The sequence below is a fragment of the Haematobia irritans genome, chromosome 5 (genome assembly GCF_050003625.1).
Source record: "Haematobia irritans isolate KBUSLIRL chromosome 5, ASM5000362v1, whole genome shotgun sequence".
NCBI classification, from domain to species: Eukaryota; Metazoa; Arthropoda; class Insecta; order Diptera; family Muscidae; genus Haematobia; species Haematobia irritans.
Window position 1 is genome coordinate 101,372,978 of NC_134401.1, and position 26,433 is coordinate 101,399,410.

Below are 26,433 nucleotides of genomic sequence, written 5' to 3' on the forward strand. Positions count from 1 at the left end.
AATATCTCCATTGCCAGTGGTGGCTATGGATGAGGTTTGTGCTGCTGCTGCTGTGGCAGTTTTTAGTAAATTTTTGTTGTTGTGATACTGTGCGGCTTGCGGCTGATGATTGTTGTTGTTGTTGTTGTTGCTAGTTTGTGTATTCATTTGATGGTGTTGTTGTTGTTGTTTTTGCTGCTGTTGTTGCAGTTGACGTTTTTCTTGTTGTTGTTGTTGTTGCTGCTGCTGACGCTGATATGCTAAATGATTGATGGGCCTTAAATTTAATTGATTATTATTGACATCATCATAGATGGACATATCCTGTTTCGTATAGTAATCATCCAGATCATCCATATTCTCATTGAATATCATCGATTCCATTGTAGTTGTTGTTGGTGTGGTTGTTTTTGGTTTTGTTGTTGTTGCTGTGGTTGTTGTGCTCTGGTTTTCGTAGATGTTGATCCCAATGCTTTTGTAGGCTTTGCTGAACGATTCGACGATTGGTCCTTATTGCGATTACGATGCAACACCACATTCAATGGCTTAGCTGTGGCCATCATTGCCAACTGACGCCTTTCAAAAGTCATTGCATCCTCATAGTCCTCGTCAATACTAATGTCCCGATCTGGACTACTGTTAAGGCTGTCGCCTTCATCACCATCATTTGATATGTAATAATCATTGGAATTGACTTTTTGTTGATGGGCCAGCAGGCCCAAATCATCACCGATATATGTGGACTCATCCTCACCATCATCGATTAGATCCTCATCGGAATCTCGATTCAACGATGACGCCAGCGCCGCCGATGAGGATGCATAATTGGAATTTAGACGATTATCATCGGCATTATCATTGGCCAATTTGGCACTGAACGATGCTCCCTTTTGATAGAGGACATCTTCATCTGATTTGCTATGGCCATCACTGCTGTTTGTAGAGTTTATCACTGTCATAAAAATGAAGAAGAACAATATAAGGGTCAATGTTTGAGGGTAAGTTGACATATAGAAAAGTTTTGGTTGGATGTTTTTAGATGTCCTTATTGAATTCTAACCAAATGATAGCTATGGAATTATTTATAATGGTTTTGGACATGGCAAGAGTTTAATGTAGCATATGTGATTGTGGGGCATACAATGAGATGGGTCGATGATTCAAAAACAAATGACATAGCGATAGTAAGTAGCCATACAGTATTCGACTCTTTTTTTAAAACAAGTCGTTGAGTCGATGTCGATTGTTTTTTATGCTAAAAATCCAACAACAAGTCAAAATTCGTGTAGTCAAAAGTCTTTAACCCCAAAAGTGGAAAATCGAATTTTTACAGTTTCGAGAAAGTTGCAAATTAACTTTTCCAGTTGTGGAAAAAGTCGTAAAATCCCTTTTTTTAAAGCCAAATAATCGGAAATTGACTTCTTTACATTTTTAAAATAATGAAAAGTCAATCATTACATTAATACGTATAAATTACTATTACTCTCCGAAAATGCTTTAATTTCGTACAATAAAGAAAATGAATGAAATGTAATATCCAAAGTAAAAAAAAAAAAATAATTGATGCAATAAAAATATTGATTGGTTCAATTAATTGGTGCACAGAAAAAAAATTTGACGAAAAATTTTCCAATTAAAATCTTAATTGACTTTAAAAAAATATTCAATTAAAAATTTAATTGATTCAACAAAATTTTTAATTGAAATAAAAATTAATCACACAAAATAATAGTATCAATTAATTTTTTAACTGACTGCCAATTATTTTTATACCCTCCACCATAGGATGCGGGTATATTAACTTTGTCATTCCGTTTGTAACACATCGAAATATTGCTCTAAGACCCCATAAAGTATATATATTCTGGGTCGTGGTGAAATTCTGAGTCGATCTGAGCATGTCCGTCCGTCTGTTGAAATCACGCTAACTTCCGAACGAAACAAGCTATCGACTTGAAACTTGGCACAAGTAGTTGTAATTGATGTAGGTCGGATGGTATTGAAAATGGGCCATATCGGTCCACTTTTACGTATAGCCCCCATATAAACGGACCCCCAAATTTGGCTTGCGATTGCTCTAAAAGAAGCAAATTTCATCCGATCCGGCTGAAATTTGGTACATGGTGTTAGTATATGGTCTCTAACAACCACGCAAAAATTGATCCATATCGGTTCACTTTTACGTATAGCCCCCATATAAACGGACCCCCAAATTTGGATTGCGATTGCTCTAAAAGAAGCAAATTTCATTCGATCAGGCTGAAATTTGGTACATGGTGTTAGTATATGGTCTCTAACAACCATGCAAAAATTGGTCCATATCGGTCCACTTTTACGTATAGCCCCCATATAAACGGACCCCCAAATTTGGCTTGCGATTGCTCTAAGAGAAGCAAATTTCATCCGATCCGGATGAAATTTGGTACATGGTGTTAGTATATGGTATTTAACAACCATACTAAAGTTGGTCCATATCGGTCCACTTTTACGTATAGCCCCTATATAGACGGACCCCCAAATTTGTCTTGCGATTGCTCTAAGAGAAGTAAATTTCATCCGATCCGCCTGAAATTTGGTACATGGTGTTAGTATATGGTCTCTAACAACCATGCAAAAATTGGTCTACATCGGTCCTTAATTATATATAGCCCCCATATAAACCGTTCCCCAGATTTGATCCCCGGAGCCTCTTGGAGGAGCAAAATTCATCCGATCCGGTTGAAATTTGCAACGTGGTGTTAGTATAAGGCCGCTAATAACCATGTCAAAATTGGTCCATATCGGTCTATAGTTATATATAGCCGATCCCCAATCACACAAAAATTGGTCCATATCGGTTCATAATCATGGTTGCCACTCGAGCCAAAAATAATCTACCAAAATGTTATTTTTATAGAAAACATTGTCAAAATGTTATTCTATAGAAAATTTTGTCAAAATTTTATTTCTATAGAAAATTTTGTCAAAATTTTAATTCTATAGAAATTTTGACAAAATTTTATTTCTATAGAAAATTTTGTCAAAATTTTATTTCTATAGAAAATTTTTTCCAAATTTTATTTCTGTAGAAAATTTTGTCAAAATTTTACTTCTATAGAAAATGTTGCCAAAATTGTATTTCTATAGAATCTTTAAACTTAATTATATACGTATTTAATCGGCCTTTTTTAGTTTAACCCTCGGACAGACACATGAGTCTGGCCACACCTTTTTCGGTTCTAATTGTAATTAAAATACATTTATAATATAGCTAGAGACTTAAAACTTCTGGTACCATCCAAAAATGTTATTACCTATCGATGTGTGAAAAAATCAGGACGGAAAATACGACAGTAATAATGTAATAATATCAACAAAATAGCATATTTTCCTTGTGTTACGAATGTGACTATCGAAACATGTGTATGACGGAGGGTTAATATATACCACGTATGGACTATGTGGTATATATTACGGTGTTAGGAAGTTTTAAGATACCTTGCCATCGGCTTCAGTAGAAGTTTCTACGCAATCCATGGTGGAGGGTACATAAGCTTCGGCCTGGCCGAACTTACGGCCGTTTATACTTGTTTAATTGATATTATCATTTCTGTGATTGAAGACATTTCAATTAAAAAATTAATTGGATAAATTAATTTCGTGATTGAATCAGAAAAAATTTTGTGTGCGTGTGTATAAATGCACCTTTGGAGTAGAGATGACTCGATTTACATGGTGATAATTTATGTTATCATTACGCAATTATTTTCGAGATTGAACCGAAAACATATTTTTCTTCTATGTGATTGTTTTTTGTTTCAATTACACAAATTAGTTAATCAATTAAATATGTAACCGTTATTTTTTCAAATGCCAATTCAAGAAATAAATCTTTACCAATTTACCATTAAAATATGACAACATTTTCCACAGTAATAAAATTTGCAAAAAATGTCTAAAATAAAGTTTTGAAAAAATTCTTCACAGAAATAAAATTTTGAGAAAATTTTCTATAGAAGGGAAAATCTTGAGAAAATATTCTATAGAACTAAAATTTTGCGAAATATAAAAAAATTAAGAAAAAATCTATAAAAATAAAATTTTATATAGAAATAATATTTGTAAAAATTTTCTATAGAAATAAAATTTGTACAAATTTTCTATAGAAATAAAATTTTGAGAAAATTTTCTATAGAAATAAAATTTGTAAAAATTTTCTATAGAAATAAAATTTGGAAACTTTTGATAAAATTTTCTATAGAAATAAAATTTTGAAAAAATTCTCCACAAAAATAGAATTTGGAGAAAAATCTCCACAGAAAAAAATTGAGATAATTTATTATAAAAAAAATGAAAAAAATCTCCACAGAAAAAATTTGAGATAATTTATTATAGATAAACAAACATTGAGAAATTTTGTTATAGAAAAAAATCGAGAAAAGTTGCTATAGAAAACAAATATACAGCAGTAAGTTCGGCCGGGCCGAATCTTAAATACCCACCACCATGAATCAAATATTATAGTTTACTTTGAAAACTCTTCGTCGTAGCGGGTTACTTGATAATATATAGATTTTTAGGGGATTTGATGACAAATCTTCTCCCAAGCAAATCAGTTCAACCAGTACCCTTCCCGAAGAAAAAAATTAAAGATTCTACCTATGAAGACCAGCTCAGATTCTGGATTTATGAGAACCAATTTTGTTTGAGTTTTAGAGAAATCATAAACATATCGTGTATATGATGAAATAACGCCTTGATTTGAAGTCCTAGAAATGAATTCGGGAGTTAGGTCTATATGGGGCCTATACCAAAACATGGACCAATACTCACCACCTCTTAATGTTCCGCAAATACCTCTAGAATTCCACTTTCAGACGAATTGGTGAAAACTACGAATTCTAGAAGCCCAAGAAGTAAAATCGAAAGATCAGTCTATATAGGGGCTATACCAAAACATGGACCGATACGGACCATTTTCGACATACCTCTTTATGGTCCTAAGATATGTCTATATTTCTAATTTCCGGCAATTTGGATAAAAACTACGGATTCTAGAAGCCCAAGAAATAAAGTCGGGAGATCGGTCTATATGGGGGCTATACCAAAATATGGCCCAATAGGCACCATTTGCGACACACCTATTTGTGATCTTAAAATACCTGTAGATTTTCAATTTCAAGCAAATCGGCTAGAAAATATAGTCTCTGGACGCCTAAGAAGTAAAACCGAGAGATCGGTCTATATGGGGGCTATACCAAAAAATGAACCGATACACCTCAATTTCGGCACACATATGTGGGGTCCCAAAATACCTCTAGATTTCCAATTTCAGGCAAATCGGGTAATAAATACAGTTTATAGAAGCCAAAGAATAAAAATCGGGAGATCGGTCTATATAGCGACTATACCAAAACATGGACCGATACGGACCATTTTCGACACACCTCTTTATGGTCCCCAAATACCTCTAGAATTTCAATTTGAAAAATCGGAAAATCGGATAGAAAATAAAGTTTCTAGACGCCCAAGAACCAAAATCGGGAGATCGGTCTATATGGGGGCTATTCCAAAACATGGACCGACACGGACCATTTTCGACACACCTCTTTAAGGTCCCTAAATACCTCTAAATTTCCAATTTCAGGCAATTCGGATAGTAAATACAGTTTCTGGAAGCCCAAAAAGCAAAATCGGGAGATCGGTCTATATGGGGGCTATACCAAAACATGGACCGATACCGACCATTTTCGACACACCTCTTTACGGTCCTAAAATACCTCTAGATTTTCAATTTCAGGCAAATCGGATAGAAAATACAGTTTCTAGACGCCCAAGAAGCAAAATCGGGAGATCGGTCTATATGGGGGCTATATCAAAAAAAATTCTCCACAAAAATAGAATTTGGAGAAAAATCTCCACAGAAAAAAATTGAGATAATTTATTATAAAAAAAATGAAAAAAAATCTCCACAGAAAAAAATTTTGAGATAATTTATTATAGATAAACAAACATTGAGAAATTTTGTTATAGAAAAAAATCGAGAAAAGTTGCTATAGAAAACAAATATACAGCAGTAAGTTCGGCCGGGCCGAATCTTAAATACCCACCACCATGAATCAAATATTATAGTTTACTTTGAAAACTCTTCGTCGTAGCGGGTTACTTGATAATATATAGATTTTTAGGGGATTTGATGACAAATCTTCTCCCAAGCAAATCAGTTCAACCAGTACCCTTCCCGAAGAAAAAAATTAAAGATTCTACCTATGAAGACCAGCTCAGATTCTGGATTTATGAGAACCAATTTTGTTTGAGTTTTAGAGAAATCATAAACATATCGTGTATATGATGAAATAACGCCTTGATTTGAAGTCCTAGAAATGAATTCGGGAGTTAGGTCTATATGGGGCCTATACCAAAACATGGACCAATACTCACCACCTCTTAATGTTCCGCAAATACCTCTAGAATTCCACTTTCAGACGAATTGGTGAAAACTACGAATTCTAGAAGCCCAAGAAGTAAAATCGAAAGATCAGTCTATATAGGGGCTATACCAAAACATGGACCGATACGGACCATTTTCGACATACCTCTTTATGGTCCTAAGATATGTCTATATTTCTAATTTCCGGCAATTTGGATAAAAACTACGGATTCTAGAAGCCCAAGAAATAAAGTCGGGAGATCGGTCTATATGGGGGCTATACCAAAATATGGCCCAATAGGCACCATTTGCGACACACCTATTTGTGATCTTAAAATACCTGTAGATTTTCAATTTCAAGCAAATCGGCTAGAAAATATAGTCTCTGGACGCCTAAGAAGTAAAACCGAGAGATCGGTCTATATGGGGGCTATACCAAAAAATGAACCGATACACCTCAATTTCGGCACACATATGTGGGGTCCCAAAATACCTCTAGATTTCCAATTTCAGGCAAATCGGGTAATAAATACAGTTTATAGAAGCCAAAGAATAAAAATCGGGAGATCGGTCTATATAGCGACTATACCAAAACATGGACCGATACGGACCATTTTCGACACACCTCTTTATGGTCCCCAAATACCTCTAGAATTTCAATTTGAAAAATCGGAAAATCGGATAGAAAATAAAGTTTCTAGACGCCCAAGAACCAAAATCGGGAGATCGGTCTATATGGGGGCTATACCAAAACATGGACCGACACGGACCATTTTCGACACACCTCTTTAAGGTCCCTAAATACCTCTAAATTTCCAATTTCAGGCAATTCGGATAGTAAATACAGTTTCTGGAAGCCCAAAAAGCAAAATCGGGAGATCGGTCTATATGGGGGCTATACCAAAACATGGACCGATACCGACCATTTTCGACACACCTCTTTACGGTCCTAAAATACCTCTAGATTTTCAATTTCAGGCAAATCGGATAGAAAATACAGTTTCTAGACGCCCAAGAAGCAAAATCGGGAGATCGGTCTATATGGGGGCTATATCAAAACATGGTCCGATGGGCACCATTTTCGGCACACCTCCTTGTGGTCCTCAAGTACAGCAATATTTTCAATTTCAATCTAATTGGACAAAAACTACGTTTTTTATAAGCCCAAGACCCCAAATCGAGAAATCGGTTTATATGGGGACTATATCAAAACTTGGACCGATATAGCCCATCTTGGAACTTGAACTGCCTGCAACCAAAAAACGAATCTATGCCAATTTTCAGGACGATAGCGCAATTATTGAAGGCTGTAGCGTGATTACAACAGACATACAGACAGACAGACATGCTTATATCGTCTTAGAACTTCTCCCTGATAAAGAATATATATACTTTATATAGTCGGAAGTCGATATTTCGATGTGTTACACACGGAATGATAAACTTATTATACCCCCATCACCATTCTATGGTGGTGGGTATAAAAATTGAGAAAATTTTCTATAGATATAAAATTTTGAGGAATTTTTCTTTAGAAATAAAATTTTCAGTTTTTTTTTTTTTGGAAATAATAGATTCTATAGAATATTTTCAGAAAATTTTCTATAGAATTACATTTTTTAAGAAAAAATTCTTTAGATATACAATTTTTACAAAATTTTCTATAGAAATTAAATTTTGAGAAAATTTTCCATAGAAATAAAATTTAGCAAAAACTTTCTGTAACAATAAAATTTTGAGAAAGTTGTTAAGAAGATATTCTATAAAAATATAGTTTTGAGAAAATTCTCCACCAAAATAAAATGTTTAGGAAATTTTCTATAAAAATTTTAATAAAAAAATTTAAAAATTTCTTTAGATATAAAATTTTTTATAGAAATTAGATTTTGAGAAAATTTTATATAGAAATAAAATTTTGCAAACTTCCTTATGGGAAATTGGTGCATATTGCCACTGACGGACCTATCATAGAACTGGTACCTGTGCTCCGGTTAGTTGCAATTTTTATTTATTTCCGTACTCGCTTGATATTGAAATCTTAGATCTATTAAGATTTTAATATTAACCATTTTCACATTTAGTGAAATAAAATTATCAGAACAACCTATTGTTCGACATATTAAAAAAATTTTTTTTTTTCATTTCTGGTTCGATTGGGATGCCCAAATTGAAAAAGATTTCTAAGAGTTTGTCCGAGACTGGTTTCTGAGGACCTGTCTATGGGGTGCTCCTGCTAAATTGTCGCAGGACGTGTCCTTTGGGATGAGTCCAAGACGCGTCCTAGAATCTAAATTTACCCCGTCAATAACAAACCCATGTTAAAGTGACCGGTCACTTCCATACGTTTTGACTAGATCTGGGACTGGTCCATACACACCAGGGACTAGTCCTGTAGCGGTTCTGTGGTTGATCAATTTCCCGTAGGGTTTCTATAACAATACAATTTTGAGAAAATTGTTGAGAAAATTTTCTATAAAAATATAATTTTGAGAAAATTCTCCACCAAAATAAAATGTTTAGGAAATTTTCTATAAAAATTTTAATAGAAAAAAAATTGGGAAATTTTTCTATAAAAATGCAATTTTTATAAAACACAATTCGATGGAAATAAAATTTTGAGAAATTTTTCTATAGAAATAAAATTTGGAAAAATTTCCTAAAAACGTAAAAATTTGAGACAATTTTCTATCGAAATACAATTCAGAGAGAATTGGAGAAATTGAAGTTGAAGAAAATCTCTACAAAAACAAAATTTTAAGAAATTTGTAAAGGGTGATTCTTTTGAGGTTAGGATTTTCATGCATTAGTATTTGACAGATCACGTGGGATTTCAGACATGGTGTCAAAGAGAAAGATGCTCAGTATGCTTTGACATTTCATCATGAATAGACTTACTAACGAGCAACGCTTGCAAATCATTGAATTTTATTACCAAAATCAGTGTTCGGTTCGAAATGTGTTTCGCGCTTTACGTCCGATTTATGGTCTACATAATCGACCAAGTGAGCAAACAATTAATGCGATTGTGACCAAGTTTCGCACTCAGTTTACTTTATTGGACATTAAACCAACCACACGAATGCGTACACAGAAAAAAATATCACCAAAATATTTCCAATTAAAAAGTTAATTGAAGTTGAAATTTTTTTCAATTAATAAATTAATTGGTACAATTAACTTTTTAATCAAGATAGAAACATTAAGTTAATTTAGTCAATGATTGAAAATTTAAAAATTTTTAATTAAAAATTTAATTGATACAATTAACTTTTATTCAAATTCGGAAGACTAAGTCAGTTAAAAAAGTGATGAACATTTTTTTTAATTTTTAATTAAATTTGTTTTTTTCAAACAATCAATTGTTAATCCAAATAAAAATTCTGAGCCAATTCAGAATGTAATTGAAAATAGTTACCTTTTTTAATTACAAAATTAATTGAGTTTTGCAATCAACATCAATTAAATTTTTAATTGAATCAATTAAAAAATTAATTGAAATTTGGTAATGAAATCAATTAATTTTTTAATCAAGAATTTTTTCTATGCCCAATTAAAACTGTGATTGATACTATCATTTTCGTGATTGAAGACATTTCAATTAAAAAATTAATTGGATCAATTAATTTCGTGATTGAATCAGAAAAAATTTTTTTGTGTGTACAGTGCGTACAGAAGAGAATATTGCGTCTGTTTCTGAGAGTGTTGCTGAAGACCGTGAAATGTCGATTCGTCGCCGTTCGCAGCAATTGGGTTTGTGTTATTCGACCACATGGAAGATTTTACGCAAAGATCTTGGTGTAAAACCGTATAAAATACAGCTCGTGCAAGAACTGAAGCCGAACGATCTGCCACAACGTCGAATTTTCAGTGAATGGGCCCTAGAAAAGTTGGCAGAAAATCCGCTTTTTTATCGACAAATTTTGTTCAGCGATGAGGCTCATTTCTGGTTGAATGGCTACGTAAATAAGCAAAATTGCCGCATTTGGAGTGAAGAGCAACCAGAAGCCGTTCAAGAACTGCCCATGCATCCCGAAAAATGCACTGTTTGGTGTGGTTTGTACGCTGGTGGAATCATTGGACCGTATTTTTTCAAAGATGCTGTTGGACGCAACGTTACGGTGAATGGCGATCGCTATCGTTCGATGCTAACAAACTTTTTGTTGCCAAAAATGGAAGAACTCAACTTGGTTGACATGTGGTTTCAACAAGATGGCGCTACATGCCACACAGCTCGCGATTCTATGGCCATTTTGAGGGAAAACTTCGGAGAACAATTCATCTCAAGAAATGGACCGGTAAGTTGGCCACCAAGATCATGCGATTTGACGCCTTTAGACTATTTTTTGTGGGGCTACGTCAAGTCTAAAGTCTACAGAAATAAGCCAGCAACTATTCCAGCTTTGGAAGACAACATTTCCGAAGAAATTCGGGCTATTCCGGCCGAAATGCTCGAAAAAGTTGCCCAAAATTGGACTTTCCGAATGGACCACCTAAGACGCAGCCGCGGTCAACATTTAAATGAAATTATCTTCAAAAAGTAAATGTCATGGACCAATCTAACGTTTCAAATAAAGAACCGATGAGATTTTGCAAATTTTATGCGTTTTTTTTTTAAAAAAAGTTATCAAGCTCTTAACAAATCACCCTTTATTAGAAAACAAAAGATTCTAAAATTTTCTATTGAAAAAAATTTAAGAAATTTTTCTTAGAAAAAAAAATTAAAACAATTTCGTTGTTGTTTGATAGTTGACCTTTAAACTGTTAATTATATTTGTTTAGTTTGGCTTGAGGTCATGTAAATAAAAACAGATGTTGTTGTTTTATTGAGTTGTAATTTTTATTGGATATTTTCAAATAAAAATTACAACTCAATAAAACAACAACATCTGTTTTTATTTACATGACCTCAAGCCAAACTAAACAAATATAATTAAAACAATTTCTTTAGAAATTAACATAAATTGTCACAAATTTTTTTATAGAAATAAAAATTTCAGAAAATTTTATCTAGAAATAAAATTTTCAGAAAATTTGCTATAGAAGTAAAATTTCCAGAAAATTTTCTATGGAACTATAATTTTCAGAAAATTTTCTTTAGGAATAAAATTTTCATAAAATTTTCTATAGAAGAAAAATCTTCAAAAATTGAGACAATTTTCTATAGGAATAGAATTTTCAGAAAATTTTCTATAGAAGTAAAATTTTAAAAACTTTGACAATTTTTTATAGAAATAAAATTTTCAGAAAATTAGCTATGGAAATATAATTTTCAGAAAATTTTCTATAGGAATAAAATTTTCAGAAAATATTCTATAGAAATAAAATTTTCGGAAGTAAAATTTTCTGAAAAGTTTTTTATGAAAATAAAAACATTTTCGATAGAAATGAAATTAAAAAAAAAAAATACTAGAGAAATAAATATTTTCAGAAGATTTTCTATATAATTAAATGTTGGAAAAAATTTTCTATAGATATTCATGGAGAAACAAATTTCATTCGATCCGGTTGACATTTGGTGTACGATGTCAGCATAACATATGTCTTTTAATTTCCATGCATAAACGGGTCCATATGCTAGGGTCCGGCGATTATAATAGGGATTTGGTATCTGGGTTTACTAATTGCACCCAGTCTAGTCCTCTCACATAGTCATTTCCCTCATTGCGGTTCAATTCTTGCAGAACCGTCGTTATGGCGACAGAATGTCACCCGCCCGATTCTATGTTCAGTTCATCGACAAGGGATGAAATTTGTATAGCCGAGTCCGAATGGCGTTTCACATTGTGGCGAAATCACTTAGAGAAAGTTTGAAATGAAATGTTCAGAAATGTTCATTTCCAATAGGAGATAAACCACCGCTAAAAACTTTTAGTTGTTTGGTCGAATCTAACACCCTTCACGCACAGAAAAAACATGTTTGGACATGGTTGCCGCATCCATTTAATGCTTATTTAGAGTATGTAATGGTCGCGAAAACGATGTATTTTGTCTTTGTAAAAATAATTTTCGAGAGGAGAAAAATATATGTTGGCAATAAGCATTTAAATGGTTCTCAAATGCCGCAAACATGTTCTATTATTTAAATGATAGAATTTGAGACCATTATATGGTCAGGAAAATCATGTACCTGACCATTCAATTTTTTTTACTTTTTTGCAGAGAAAAAAGTATTTTTATAGTTTACGTATAGACATGTCTACAACCATTACATGGCCATAAAGACCATGTACATTGTTTTCGTAACCATTTAATTTTTTAATTTTTTTGCAGCGACAAGAATTTTATAAAAACATTGAGCAGGTACACACGATTTTCATTTTGCGCGTCAGTCGTGTGTTGATTGTTTCTTGGAATGGACGGAGAATACCGATTTACTGTGTTTTGTGTTAATTTATTTATTCAGAAGTGGCACGTGGTTTTATGTGAACACAAAAAAGGAAAGTGTAATTGAAAAATGTACCTGTTTTTTGTTCTACATTTTGCTATATGGATCATTTATTTTTATTTGCAGTTACATGATGCCTGCGTTTGTACATTTGATGGGCACGATGTAAATATGGAATAATTACTTATTGTTGAAATTGAAATAAAATAGAGTGTGTAAAAATATATGATGTTTGCTTGAACGGCATTATAAATACAAATAAACAATGAATTAGTTTATAAATAAATAAAAACAAATAAATAAAGTTAATTTTGTGTTTTCTTTTCTCAAGTGGCGTCCTTTTTTCGACGACGAAAAAAGTTTTTTCATAAAGATCAAAACATTTTAGGTTGTGACCATGTTCTTTTAACTGGAAGAAAAACATTTTGAATGAATACCAAAACATTTTAAATCGTGACCATTGTCTTTTAATGGAAACAAAATTCTTTTTATCAATATAATAACATTTTAGATGAAGACAATTGTATTTTTCTTAGAACCATGTTCACTGAGCCAACATGGTTGCAGGGTAAAAATGTTACATGGTCGCCGCAAAAATAGCTGCTATCATATTATTTTGCTCTTCGAATATGATTGTGACAATCATGTTTCTTCTCTGCGTGTTTGTAAACAGGCGTTCTAGCCATTGGACCACGATATCTACGGGTCATTTAGTTTATATATTGGCTGTCCAATTCAGAGAGCAAGTTAAAATCTGGCCATAATATGCCAGAATGAAAACACCGTCCCACTCTAATGTCCTTCCAGGAGGATACATTGTGGTTTCCCCCTTTATGACCACAACCGATGTTGTGTGTGTGTGCGTGATACATACCTTGACAGCTATAACCATTTTTATTGAGTTCATAACCTTCGATACAATCACATTCGTACATGCCATCATGAATTTCATAGCACAATTGCTCACAAGGGCTGGTGTGGCCACAATGTCCTGAAAATAAAAAAATAGAACAAAACGTCAGAAAGACATTTGAAAAATCGTCATCAACATCATCGTTCATCAAATAAACAAAAAAAGATTCCTAATACAATCACATATAAATAAAAACAATTGATTACAAGTAGGACAATGGTGCAGATTTATCTGACACATGGTTATAATATGGATGTTACGTACACGCAAAAAAATAACCCGCTTTGAAAACTTCATAAAAAAATCAAATTTCGTATGGAAGATGCACATATTGAAGAGTGAGCGTGGGCTAAAGCGACTGAAGATCCAAAAAGTGCAAAGCTCAAGAAGTTGCTTCCTTTGAACGAAAGCGGCCAGTTACCGAATTTGGTTATCTTCGATGAGAATTCATTCCAAATTCAGTAGTTTGTGAAAAAAAAAAAAAAACAAAATGATCGAATTACTTGTCAAAGAGGTCACAACTTCGCTAAGATATCAGAATTAAAGCGCCGCCGATGGTATAGGTGTGGGCCACCATAACGGCCGATGGTCGCTTCCCGCTCATATTCGTCTACCGTGGTGTTAAAATAAGTGACAAATATTATATTAGTCTTAGGCAGACAAAAATGTCAGCTTCAGACCATGGACATTCCAACAGGACTCAGCATACGATAACCAAGAATGACTTAAAAAGGAAATTCCTCAATTCATTTCTACTGCATTATGGCCACCAACATCTCCAGATCTCGAATTCGTTGGACTTTTACACATGGAAAGTAAGGTTGGCACTAAAAACCAGCAAAGTCTCATGTGCTTCACCGTTACAGCAGAACCATAATTCGCGCAATAGGGAGTCAATTCGAACATCTCTAAAGCGATTTTAAAATTTGAAGTTATTTTCGACATTTTTCCATAGAAATAAAATTTTGACAAAATCAGCTATAGAAATAAATTTTTGACAAAATTTTCTATAGAAATAAAATTTGGCAAAATTTTCTATATAAATAAAATTTTTACAACATTTTCTATAGAAATAAAATTTTGACAACATTTTCTATAGAAATAAAATTTTGACAAAATTTTCTATAGAAATAAAATTTTGACAAAAGTTGCTTATAGAAATAAAATTTTGACAAAATTTTCTAAAGAAATAAAATTTTGCCAAATTTTCTACAGAAATTAAATTTTGTCAAAAATTTCTACAGAAATGAAATTTTGTCAAAATTTTCTATAGAAAAAAAATTGGTAAAATTTTTCTATAGAAAAAATTGACAAAATTTTCTATAGAAATAAAATATTGACAAAATTTGCTATAGAATTAAAATGTTGACAAAATTTTCTATAGAAATAAAATTTTGATAAAATTTACTATAGAAATACAATTTTGAGAAATTTTTCTATAGAAATAAAATGTTGAGAAAAATTTCTATAGAAATAACATTTTGACAAAATTTTCTATAGAAATAAAATTTTCACAAAATTTTCTATAGAAATAAAATTTTCACAAAATTTTCTATAGAAGTAAAATTTTGACAAAATTTTCTATAGAAATAAAATTTTGACAAAATTTTCTACAGAAATACAATTTTGACAAAATTTTCTATAGAAATAAAATTTTGACAAAAGTTGCTTATAGAAATAAAATTTTGTCAAAATTTTCTACAGAAATGAAATTTTGTCAAAACTTTCTACAGAAATGAAATTTTGTCAAAATTTTCTATAAAAATAAGATTTTGATAAAACTTACTATAGAAATAAAATTTTGACAAAATTTTCTATAGAAATAAAATTTTGACAAAATTTTCTATAGAAATAAAATTTTGACAAAATTTTCTATAGAAATAAAATTTTGGCAAAATTTTCTACAGAAATAAAATTTTGTCAAAATTTTCTATAGAAATAAAATTTTGTCAAAATTTTCTGCTAAAATGAATTTTTGTCAAAATTTTCTGTAGAAATAAAATTTTGAGAAAATTTTCTATAGAAATAAAATTTTGAGAAAATTTTCTATAGAAATAAAATTTTGACAAAATTTTCTATAGAAATAAAATTTTGACAAAATTTTCTATAGAAATAAAATTTTGACAAAATTTTCTATAGAAATAAAATTTTGACAAAATTTTCTATAGAAATAACATTTAAACAAAATTTTCTATAGAAATAAAATTTTGACAAAATTTTCTATAGAAATAAAATTTTGACACAATTTTTTATAGAAATAAAAATTTGACAAAATTTTCTATACAAATAAAATTTTGACAAAATTTTCTATAGAAATAAAATTTTGAGAAAATTTTATGTAGAAATAAAATTTTGTCAAAATTTTCTATAGAAATAAAATTTTGTCAAAATTTTCTACTATAATGAATTTTTGTCAAAATTTTCTATAGAAATAAAATTTTTGTCAAAATTTTCTATAGAAATAAAATTTTTGTCAAAATTTTCTATAGAAATAAACTTTTGACAAAATTTTCTATAGAAATAAAAATTTGACAAAATTTTCTATAGAAATAAAATTTTGACAAAAGTTTCTTATAGAAATAAAATTTTGTCAAAATTTTCTACAGAAATGAAATTTTGTCAAAATTTTCTATAGAAATAAATTTTTGTCAAAATTTTCTACTAAAATGAATTTTTGTCAAAATTTTCTATAGAAATAAAATTATGACAAATTTTCTATAAAAATAAAATTTTGACAAAATTTTCTATAGAAATAAAATTTTGACAAAATTTTCTATAGAAAAAAATTTTGAGAAAATTTTCTATAGAAAAAAATTTTGAGAAAATTTTCTATAGAAATAACATTTTGACAAAATTTTCTATAGAAATCAAATGTTGACAACATTTTCTAAAAAATTACAAAATTTTGACAAAATTTTCTATAGAAACAAAATTTTGAGAAAATTTTCTATAGAAATAAAATTTTGAGAAAATTTTCTATAAAAATAAAATGTTGAGAAAATTTTCTATAGAAATAACATTTGTACAAAATTTTCTATAGAAATAAACTTTTGACAAAATTTTCTATAGAAATAATTTTTTTTCAAAATTTTCTACAGAAATAAAATTTGAAAAAAATTGTCAAAATTTTCTATAGAAATAAAATTTTGTCAAAATTTTGTATTAAAATAAATTTTTGTCAAAATTTTCTACTAAAATGAATTTTTGTCTAAATTTTCTTTAGAAATACAATTTTGTCAAAATTTTCTATAGAAATAAAATTTTGTCAAAATTTTCTATAGAAATAAAATTTTGCAAAAATTTTCTATAGAAATAAACTTTTGACAAAAATTTCTATAGAAATAAAAATTTGACAAAATTTTCTATACAAATAAAATTTTGACAAAATTTTCTATTAAAATAAATTTTTCTCAAAATTTTCTATAGAAATAAATTTTTGGCAAAATTTTCTACTAAAATGAATTTTTGTCAAAATTTTCTATAGAAATAAACTTTTGACAAAATTTTCTATAGAAATAAAAATTTGACAAAATTTTCTATAGAAATAAAATTTTGACAAAAGTTTCTTATAGAAATAAAATTTTGTCAAAATTTTCTACAGAAATGAAATTTTGTCAAAATTTTCTATAGAAATAAATTTTTGTCAAAATTTTCTACTAAAATGAATTTTTGTCAAAATTTTCTATAGAAATAAAATTTTGACAAAATTTTCTATAGAAATAAAATTTTGACAAAATTTTCTATAGAAATAAACTTTTGACAAAATTTTCTATAGAAATAAAATTTTGTCAAAATTTTCTACTAAAATGAATTTTTGTCAAAATTTTCTATAGAAATAAAATTTTGTCAAAATTTTCTATAGAAATAAAATTTTGTCAAAATTTTCTAAAGAAATAAAATTTTGTCAAAATTTTCTATAGAAATAAAAATTTGACAAAATTTTCTATAGAAATAAAATTTTGACAAAATTTTCTATAGAAATAAAATTTTTCAAAAATTTTCTATAGAAATTAAAAATTTGACTAAATTTTCTATAGAAATACAATTTTGACAAAAGTTTCTTATAGAAATAAAATTTTGACAAAATTTTCTATAGAAATAAAATTTTGAAAAAATTTTTTATAGAAATAAAATTTTGACAAAATTTTGCACTAAGACAACGGATATTGCTTGTGTTTAAAAAATTCATTGATTCTTTTTTTTTTTTGAATATTTAGTTCATACTTATATAGTTTTTAATTTTTCTCCGTAGGTGTCTGACCTTTATCCAATATTGGAAGCATTTTTGTTTCCAATCAAAAAAAATCAAAAAAATAATTTTCTCCAAAGAATCTCTGGTTTGTTATAACCTAAACCTTAAGACTAGTAATATGGCATTTAATTAAAAAAAAATATTAATCCAAATAGATTTTTTTTTGCCATATTGCTATTAGATTTTAATTGAAAAATATATGTGGGCTTTTTTTTTCTGTGTAGGGATCTGCATCAACAGACCCTGTAAATTAATTTTCGTTTGCCATTTTCAATTAACATTGCCTAATATTGAAAAACCTTCGAGTTTGCGATATTACAAAACCCCAAAAAAATTAATTTTCTCCAAAGATTCCTAGGAATACTGATGCTCATGCTTTAAGACAATGAGTTTCTTAGACAGATACAAACTCCGTAAGTCACCCAAAAATTCTTATAGTAAAACTTGGTCCTTACAATTTTCCATCATTAATCTCAAAGGATATACATACAAACACATACACAAACAAACACACGCCAGTGTAGTGAATGCTATACAGTCGTTATCCTTATTGTGGCATTGTCATTTATCAAAATGTGACATGTCACCTTTCAATGTAACTTCTGTTTAAAAATGGAAAAATTCCTTGTAGTAGGAATCTCATTCACCAGCCACCCTCTACGCTTTGAAGAATGCCACTAAATATTGTGAGGTGAAAGACAACTTTTTTAGGGGGATAAAGAGAACAATTTTGACTGGGTATTTAAATGTCAAAGATACCAAGAAGACATGTATAATTGTTAGGTAGTTCTGTATTCACTTCGAATACCTCAAATGAGTGTATGTCTGTCTGTCTTTACTGTATAATTCCGTTTATTGACGCTTTAGTGAATTTATTGTGAATAATAAACTACAGGTAAGCCCTTTTTCTTTATGACAAGGAGATTTTCAATTCAAAGTCAATATCACGGATGAATTGACATTTAATTTCATTTATTTATCAAATTTCATTAAGATTAGAAAGATAAGAAAATCAATCCGTATAATATTTCATTTTAATCCTTGAGCTTACATGGAGGGATTGCAAGAGGAATCACAGATTTTTGGATTCAATTCGCTAAGACAATGCAATAAAGGAAAAGTTTCTTTTTCCGCAGGAATATTTTTTCTTTACCTGTGGATATGAAAAAAAAACAGTAAAAACAAGTGAGTTAAGTAGAAAGTCGGCCGGGGCCGACTATAATCATAGCCAAAACAATAAGCATTTCTGGGGTATCATTGAAATAGGTTTGGGTGATAAGTTACCACCCCTATCAAATCTATCACAATTTGCAGAAGACTTTACCAGAAATCTACCAATTAAAAAAATACTTTTTTTTGAATGACGTTCCTTTAGCTAATAGGGCCTAGCGCATTGATGTAAATATAACAATTTTTAATTACATATTTCCCAACGTTTCGTCGATGTATGTCGAAATTATCAAGGGATTTTTTATTGTTATTATTGTCATAATGTCGACCTACATCGACGAAACGTTGAGAAACATGTAATTAAAAATCATTGCGCTAGGCCCTATTAGTTAAAGCAACATCATCAAAAAAAAAGTATATATAAATATATGGCCAAAAATTATCAAAATAAAAAAAATTTGACGTTTTTGATAAAATTTTAGTTTTTCTCTTCGAAAGAAATGTTTTATATTTTTATATTTTAAAAGTCTATTTCAGTAGTTGAAATATTACATATTATAATATCTCCTACTAGCGATAAGTTTTTGGGTTATAAATATGCCGTGAAATGTGTTGAACTTTAAATGTTTTAACAATTTTAACATGCACCAACGAGGTAAAAAGAGAACTTACTAACAATGGACTTTGAAAGTACGACATACTCTAAGATACTGAATTTATAGAACGTTTTTTTCAAAATTGTATTTCTATCAAAAATTTTGTCAAAATTTTTTTTCTGTAGAAATTTGGTCAATGTTTATACCCTGCGCCACACTGAGGAACAGGGTATCATAAGTTAGTGCATATGTTTGCAACACCCAGAAGGAGACGAGATAGACACATAGTGTCTTTGGCAAAAATGCTCAGGGTGGGTTCCTGAGTCGATATAGCTATGTCCGTCGGTCCGTGAACACATTTTTGTAATCAAAGTCAAGGTCGCAGTTTTAGTCCAATCGCCTTCAAATTTTGCACAAGTATGTCTTTTGGCTCAGAATAGAACCCTATTGATTTTGGAAGAAATCGGTTCAGATTTAGATATAGCTCCCATATATAGCTTTCACCCGATTTGCACTCATATGACCACAGAGGCCAATTTTTTGCTCCGATTTAGTTGAAATTTTGCACAGGGAGTAAAATTAGCATTGTAGCTATGCGTGCCAAATTTGGTTCAAATCGGCTCAGTTTTAGATATAGCTCCCATATATAGCTATCGCCCGATTTACACTCATATGACCACAGAGGCCAATTTTTTTGCTCCGATTTGGTTGAAATTTTGCACAGGGAGTAGAATTGGCATTGTAGCTATGCGTGCCCAATTTGGTTGAAATCGGTTCAGATTTAGATATAGCTCCCATATATATATATATATATATATATATATATATATATATATATATATATATATATATATATATATATATATATATATATATATATATATATATATATATATATATATATATATATATATATATATATATATATATATATATATATATATATATATATATATATATATATATATATATATATATATATATATATATATATATATATATATATATATATATATATTATATATATATATATATATATATATATATTATATATATATATATATATATATATAATATATATATATATATATATATATATATATATATATTATATATATATATATATATATATATATATATATATATATATATATATATAATATATATATATATATATATAATTATATATATATATATATATATATATATATAAGTAACGTACATTACATTGTAGGTATTGCCATATGAAAGATTTATTGAGAGTTATAGTAAGAACATATGATTTTGTTTAGAATAGTGTGTAAGATTGAATGAGTATTTTAGATTATCAATGAACGTCATGAATGAATGACATGAATGAATATTAATGAATGAAATATGGTGAAACGTGACAACACGGCAAAAACATGATTTCTCCTAAACGTCCATTCATCACTCTCTCGCTTTTTGACATCATAGAGTTAAGATCATTTTTTGTAAGAAGCTATTTGTAAGCAATTAAATAAAATAAAAAACCTCTTATTATAAAAGTCAATTATAGTTATATTTTACTGGCGCAGTCGGTAGGATCCGCGAAAAGGATCCATAAACAAACCTAACGCTAAAATCTAAATTATTTTGGACCCAAAAGTTTTAATGAGCAACAATTTTGAAGACGAATTAAGTACTCTATTAAAAAACGTAAAACTAAACTGTACCACAATGGAGAAAGCTGAAAAACGAGAGTTTGTCCTTAGAAACCTCAAATTTATTGAACACTTTGATGGAGATCCAAATAAGTTGGCGTTCTTTATTCATAACGTCGATGCTCTGGCAAGCACAATCAATGATCTTACTTTGGAAGACAAAAAACTATTTTTTAATGCAATCCAAAGCACATTGACTGGATCAGCATTCGACCTAATAAGGAGAGAGTGTCCAGCAGACTGGAAATCATTAAAGCAGTTGCTAATAGAGGAATTTGGTGAGAGCAAACCAATAAGCTCATTGATTTTAGAAATGAACAATATTAAATTTAAAAATAATGTAAAATCATTTTGTGATGAACTAAACTATGAAATTTGTAGGATAAAGGACTGCATTAAATTGAGTGATGAACTAGATTTGTTGAAGAAAATTTATAATGATGAAATCGAAAAAACGTGCTTGAGGGTATTAAAAAGTGGACCTTGCTGATAGGAAAAAGACCGCATTTTCAACAAGAAATGGGCATTACGAATTTATTCGCATGCCATTTGGGCTCAAGAATGCCCCCTCTACTTTTCAGAGATTGATGGACACTGCAGGAACATTTGGATTCCATTGAAAAGGTATTTAAGAGACTTTTAGAAGCGAATTTAAAAGTTCAATTGACGAAATGCGAATTTATGAAAAGGGAAGCCGAATTCTTAGGGCATATCGTAACACCCGAGGGCGTTAGGCCAAACGAGAAAAACGTTAGTGCTATTTTAAAATACCCAATACCGAAGACAGAAAAGGAAATAAGAAGATTTATTGGTCTAGCCGGCTTTTATAGAAAATTTATACATAATTTTGCGGAGATTACAAAGCCTCTTACGAGGTGTTTAAAAAAAGGTAACAGAATCGAACATACCGATAAGAATTTTGTGAACGCGGTGGAAACGATAAAGATATTGATTACTAGGGAACCAATATTAATTTATCCGGACTATGAAAAAATATTTACGCTAACAACCGATGCTTCAAATGTTTCATTAGGTGCTGTACTTAGTCAGCAGGGGAAACCGATTTGTTTTGCAAGTCGAACGTTAAATGAACATGAGCTCAAATATTCTACTATAGAACGGGAACTGTTAGCTCTCGTTTGGGCGACAAAGTATTTTCGTCCCTATATTTATGGGAGGAAATTTATTGTTAATAGCGACCATAAACCTCTTCAGTGGCTCCACAATTTGAAGGAGCCGAACATCAAATTACAAAGATGGAAAATAAGACTCAACGAGTATGATTTTGACGTCAAATATATTCCTGGAAGGGAGAATCATGTTGCTGATGCGTTGTCCCGGATACGGTTAGAACAGTGCGGAATGCTAGAAGACGCTAGGTCCGATTTGGCAACTATTCACTCTGCGGATGAGGATAACTTGAATTATATACCATTTCTGAAAGAGTTCTAAACACATTTAAGAGACAGATTAGAATTATAAGGGGAGACATCGCTCGAATTTCGAAAGAGAAAATTTTCTCAAATATAAGGACAACGATATCGTATACCGATTTGACGGAGGAAACTATCAAAGATATAATAACGACATACTTCATTGGCGTGAGTTCGGCTATTTTTGTCCCTGACGATAGAAATTTTATTAGAATACAGGATGTTTATAAGACCATAACTAAAGGCAGTAACCATAAAGTTGTTAGGTGTATGAAAGAACTTGAAAATGTAACAGACTATCATGACTTTAAGACACTCGTCACCGAAATTCATTTAGAAGGGCTCCACCAGGGTATAGAGAAAATCGTCCGTGAATTTAAATCGAAATATTACTACCCTCACTATGTAAAGGAAATCTCAAAAATTGTTAATAGCTGTGAGTTATGCAATTTATGTAAGTCAGACCACATATCTAACTTATTACCTTTGAAGATAACCCCACCGGTCTACGCGACCAGGGAAAAATTCGTAATAGATTTTTATCAATGGGATAAGCAATATTTTTTGACATGTATTGATTTATTTTCGAAGTTTTCAATGGCGGAGAAAGTTTCTAATTTGAATTGGTTAGAGACCAAACGAGCTCTACTAAGAATCTTCAATGTTATGGGACCACCGAAAACTTTAAAAATAGATCAGGACCAAGGAATTGTTACGCGCGGACCTAGATATAATTTTGTGCTCACTCAGCCACTCGGGTACGCTTGTCCTAGCACGATCTAGCTCGCCGGGTATAATGGGGTGGATTCTTGTGACAAGTGATTCACAGGCCGCCGTATCACAACATCGTACCCGATCAATTTCGATTCCCTAGGATTAAAATCCCTTTAGTCCCTAATTCGCTAGCTCTGCCTAGATGATAATAGCAGGGCCCTGACATTCCCTTCCCAACCTTACTACAGCCGCCAGTATGAACTTAATTTCTGTTTTTTTTTTATTTTGCCTGTAGTCCCTATCTTAAAACGTCATTCCATTTAATTAACGATGTCGAGTCCCATATACTTACGTCTGTCCGCTATGTTCACTTGCCTGATTTCATCATATGTACACTTTAGTTACTTATTCCATATATTCCATCTTTTTTTTTTTAATTGCCTATTAATTTTACATATTCGTCTTATTCCAATTTTAATTCTAATGTTAGTAAGATATTCTTAAAATATCACTATTCAATTCAACATTATCATTTTTCCTTCACTATATCCATTTATACTTTCATTCATAACTTATTTCTACAGCTATCCTAGTTACTACTAATCCTATCTTATTTATCCAGCTTTCTTACATACTTTCATTCACCTGAACTTGAAACCGATGTATAATTTGTTTTCTGCCTTTCTTGTTTTTATTTCGAATTTCCAAAAAAAATGAGGGTTAGTGATAGAAGAAACTTACAGCATTTGTTGATCAACAAGCTATTTTTTTCTCGTTTTTGTTTTTACTTCTCTACGAGATTTCGCTGCAACAATAAAATCCTCATCCATGCGCCACAGTTATCATTGGAGCAAGTCTCGCCACTGACTGCTCACTTGTCTTTTATTTTAATGATGAGATTCTGATTCAATAAGACCGATGCTCGATTAAAACGATGCTTGCTGCTGATGAATGCTCGACCACGTAGGCCACGTCTTCCACGTGCAGCACAACCCAGCCGAGAACACCCACTTTGTGCACTCTGCTACGCAACTCCACACACAAAATAATTCTGGGAGCAGTGCAGTTAGCCCGTATTTTAGTGCAGTGCTGCTTTTGCTGTTAGTTTGGTTTTCTATTGCGTTTTTATTCTATTTCGCGGAGCTTAGAAAAATTGCTGCTAACGCAAACTGGTCGAACTCACACGTGTTTTGTTGAGACCTTTCTTAAACTTTTTTTCTTTTTGTTTGCAGCCTTCAGCCTCGAGCTTTGCAGGAAAAAGGAACTTGTCGATCGTCTAACCATTTGACGTTTTCATCTTCTGTCAGACAACTCATATGTTTCAAAAATCAGCTGAGGCAGATGGTGTATTTATTAATCGTCATTACGGGTTCATTACTGTTATAAAAGCTATGTTCAGATTTGCTTATTTCTATATTTAAATTCTACAACTATTCAAATACTTATTATGAAATCCTGTAGCTAATGTTAATTTAGTTCTAATAATTTCATTAATAATATCTAGAAAGAAAAAGCTGCACATAAACGATTTCATGCTATAATATATGACAACATTTACCTTTCAATTGAATCTCAAAAATTTCATTAATAATTTATAAAATACACAATTTAGCAAGAATTTTTTCCATTATCATTGTACATGGTTATATGCCGTTTTATATATCGCAACAGGGCGAGTCAACCGACCGACCTTGGATGGTGATTGGCTCGAAAAGCGAGATTTTTTTTTCTTCTAATTTTGATTTCATTAATTCGAGGTCCGCGCTGACGTGGGGCTAGAGCTCACGATGTTCTCATGCTCAACGTATTTTCGCAGAGATTTTTTTTTTTTTGCTATATCAAATCATGCACGTATGTTTTCTGCGTGGTAAATACCCACCGATTTTCCCTGCATGTCCCCTAATTCATATAATGAGTTGCCGATAACTTTCAATATTACAGATTTAAGATATTTTGGCCCCAATTTCGAATTATAGTATTTAGTGGCATCACTTAATTTATAATTTTTACGGAATACCAACTGACCAACTTTATAACTGATTTCTCGTGATCTGAGATCATAAACTTTTTTACCTTTTTCATAAGCTACCTTTAGGCTAGATTTAATTCTTTGTTTCAAAAGTTGGAGTCTAACATCTCGAGACAGAATTTCTACATCTGCATCACTGACCCCACCAAGTTTCCGAAGTAGCTCATATGAACCCCCATGTTGTACCATAGACTGCCCAAATAATACGCTATATGGCTCCGCTCCTATAGCCTCATGAAAAGCGCTTCGGAGAGCAAAAGCCGCCATTGATACATGGGTATCCCAATTTCGCTGATCCCCATCGCCGATATAAGACCGGATTATAGACAACATAGAACGGTTGACCCGTTCCGAAGAGTTGGAATGAGGTGAATATAAACCCGTTTTCATATGCTTGACACCATATTTTGCAAGAAAATCTTGGAAAACTTCCGACGCAAACTGACGGCCATTATCCGACACGATGACTTCTGGCACACCGAATATGTGAAAAATAGCCGACTCCAAATATTTCACTACTTCTTTCCCTGTCGCACTCTTCATTGGCTCTAAAAATACGAATTTAGAATAATGGTCTAAAACAACAAAAACAAAACTGTTGCCCTGTCGGCTGCGTGGATATGGTCCGCAAAAATCAATGAAAATTCTTTGAAATACCCTGTCAGACTCTATCTGTTGGCCCATCGGTGGTCTTGATACAGTATTTGGTGATTTCGAACACTTGCATATGTCACAACTGTTTACAAAGCGCCTAGTGTCCCCAACCATGTCCGGCCAGTAGTATTTCGATCGTAAACGGTGTAAAGTTTTATTTATGCCCCCATGACCAGCCGAAGGTTCGTTGTGACATTTCGCTATCAAGTTTTGA

The 26,433-nt window shown here is 31.1% G+C and overlaps 1 protein-coding gene across 1 annotated transcript in view; it reads right to left on the reverse strand.

The window, feature by feature from the left end:
• Positions 1-26,433, reverse strand: part of SP2353 (EGF like, fibronectin type III and laminin G domains protein pikachurin) — a 348,551-nt gene that overhangs the window by 55,528 nt on the left and 266,590 nt on the right. The window contains 3 exon segments of the mRNA XM_075309229.1: positions 1-356; positions 359-931; positions 13,648-13,764. Of these exon segments, the coding sequence (XP_075165344.1) occupies positions 1-356; positions 359-931; positions 13,648-13,764 (1,046 nt within the window).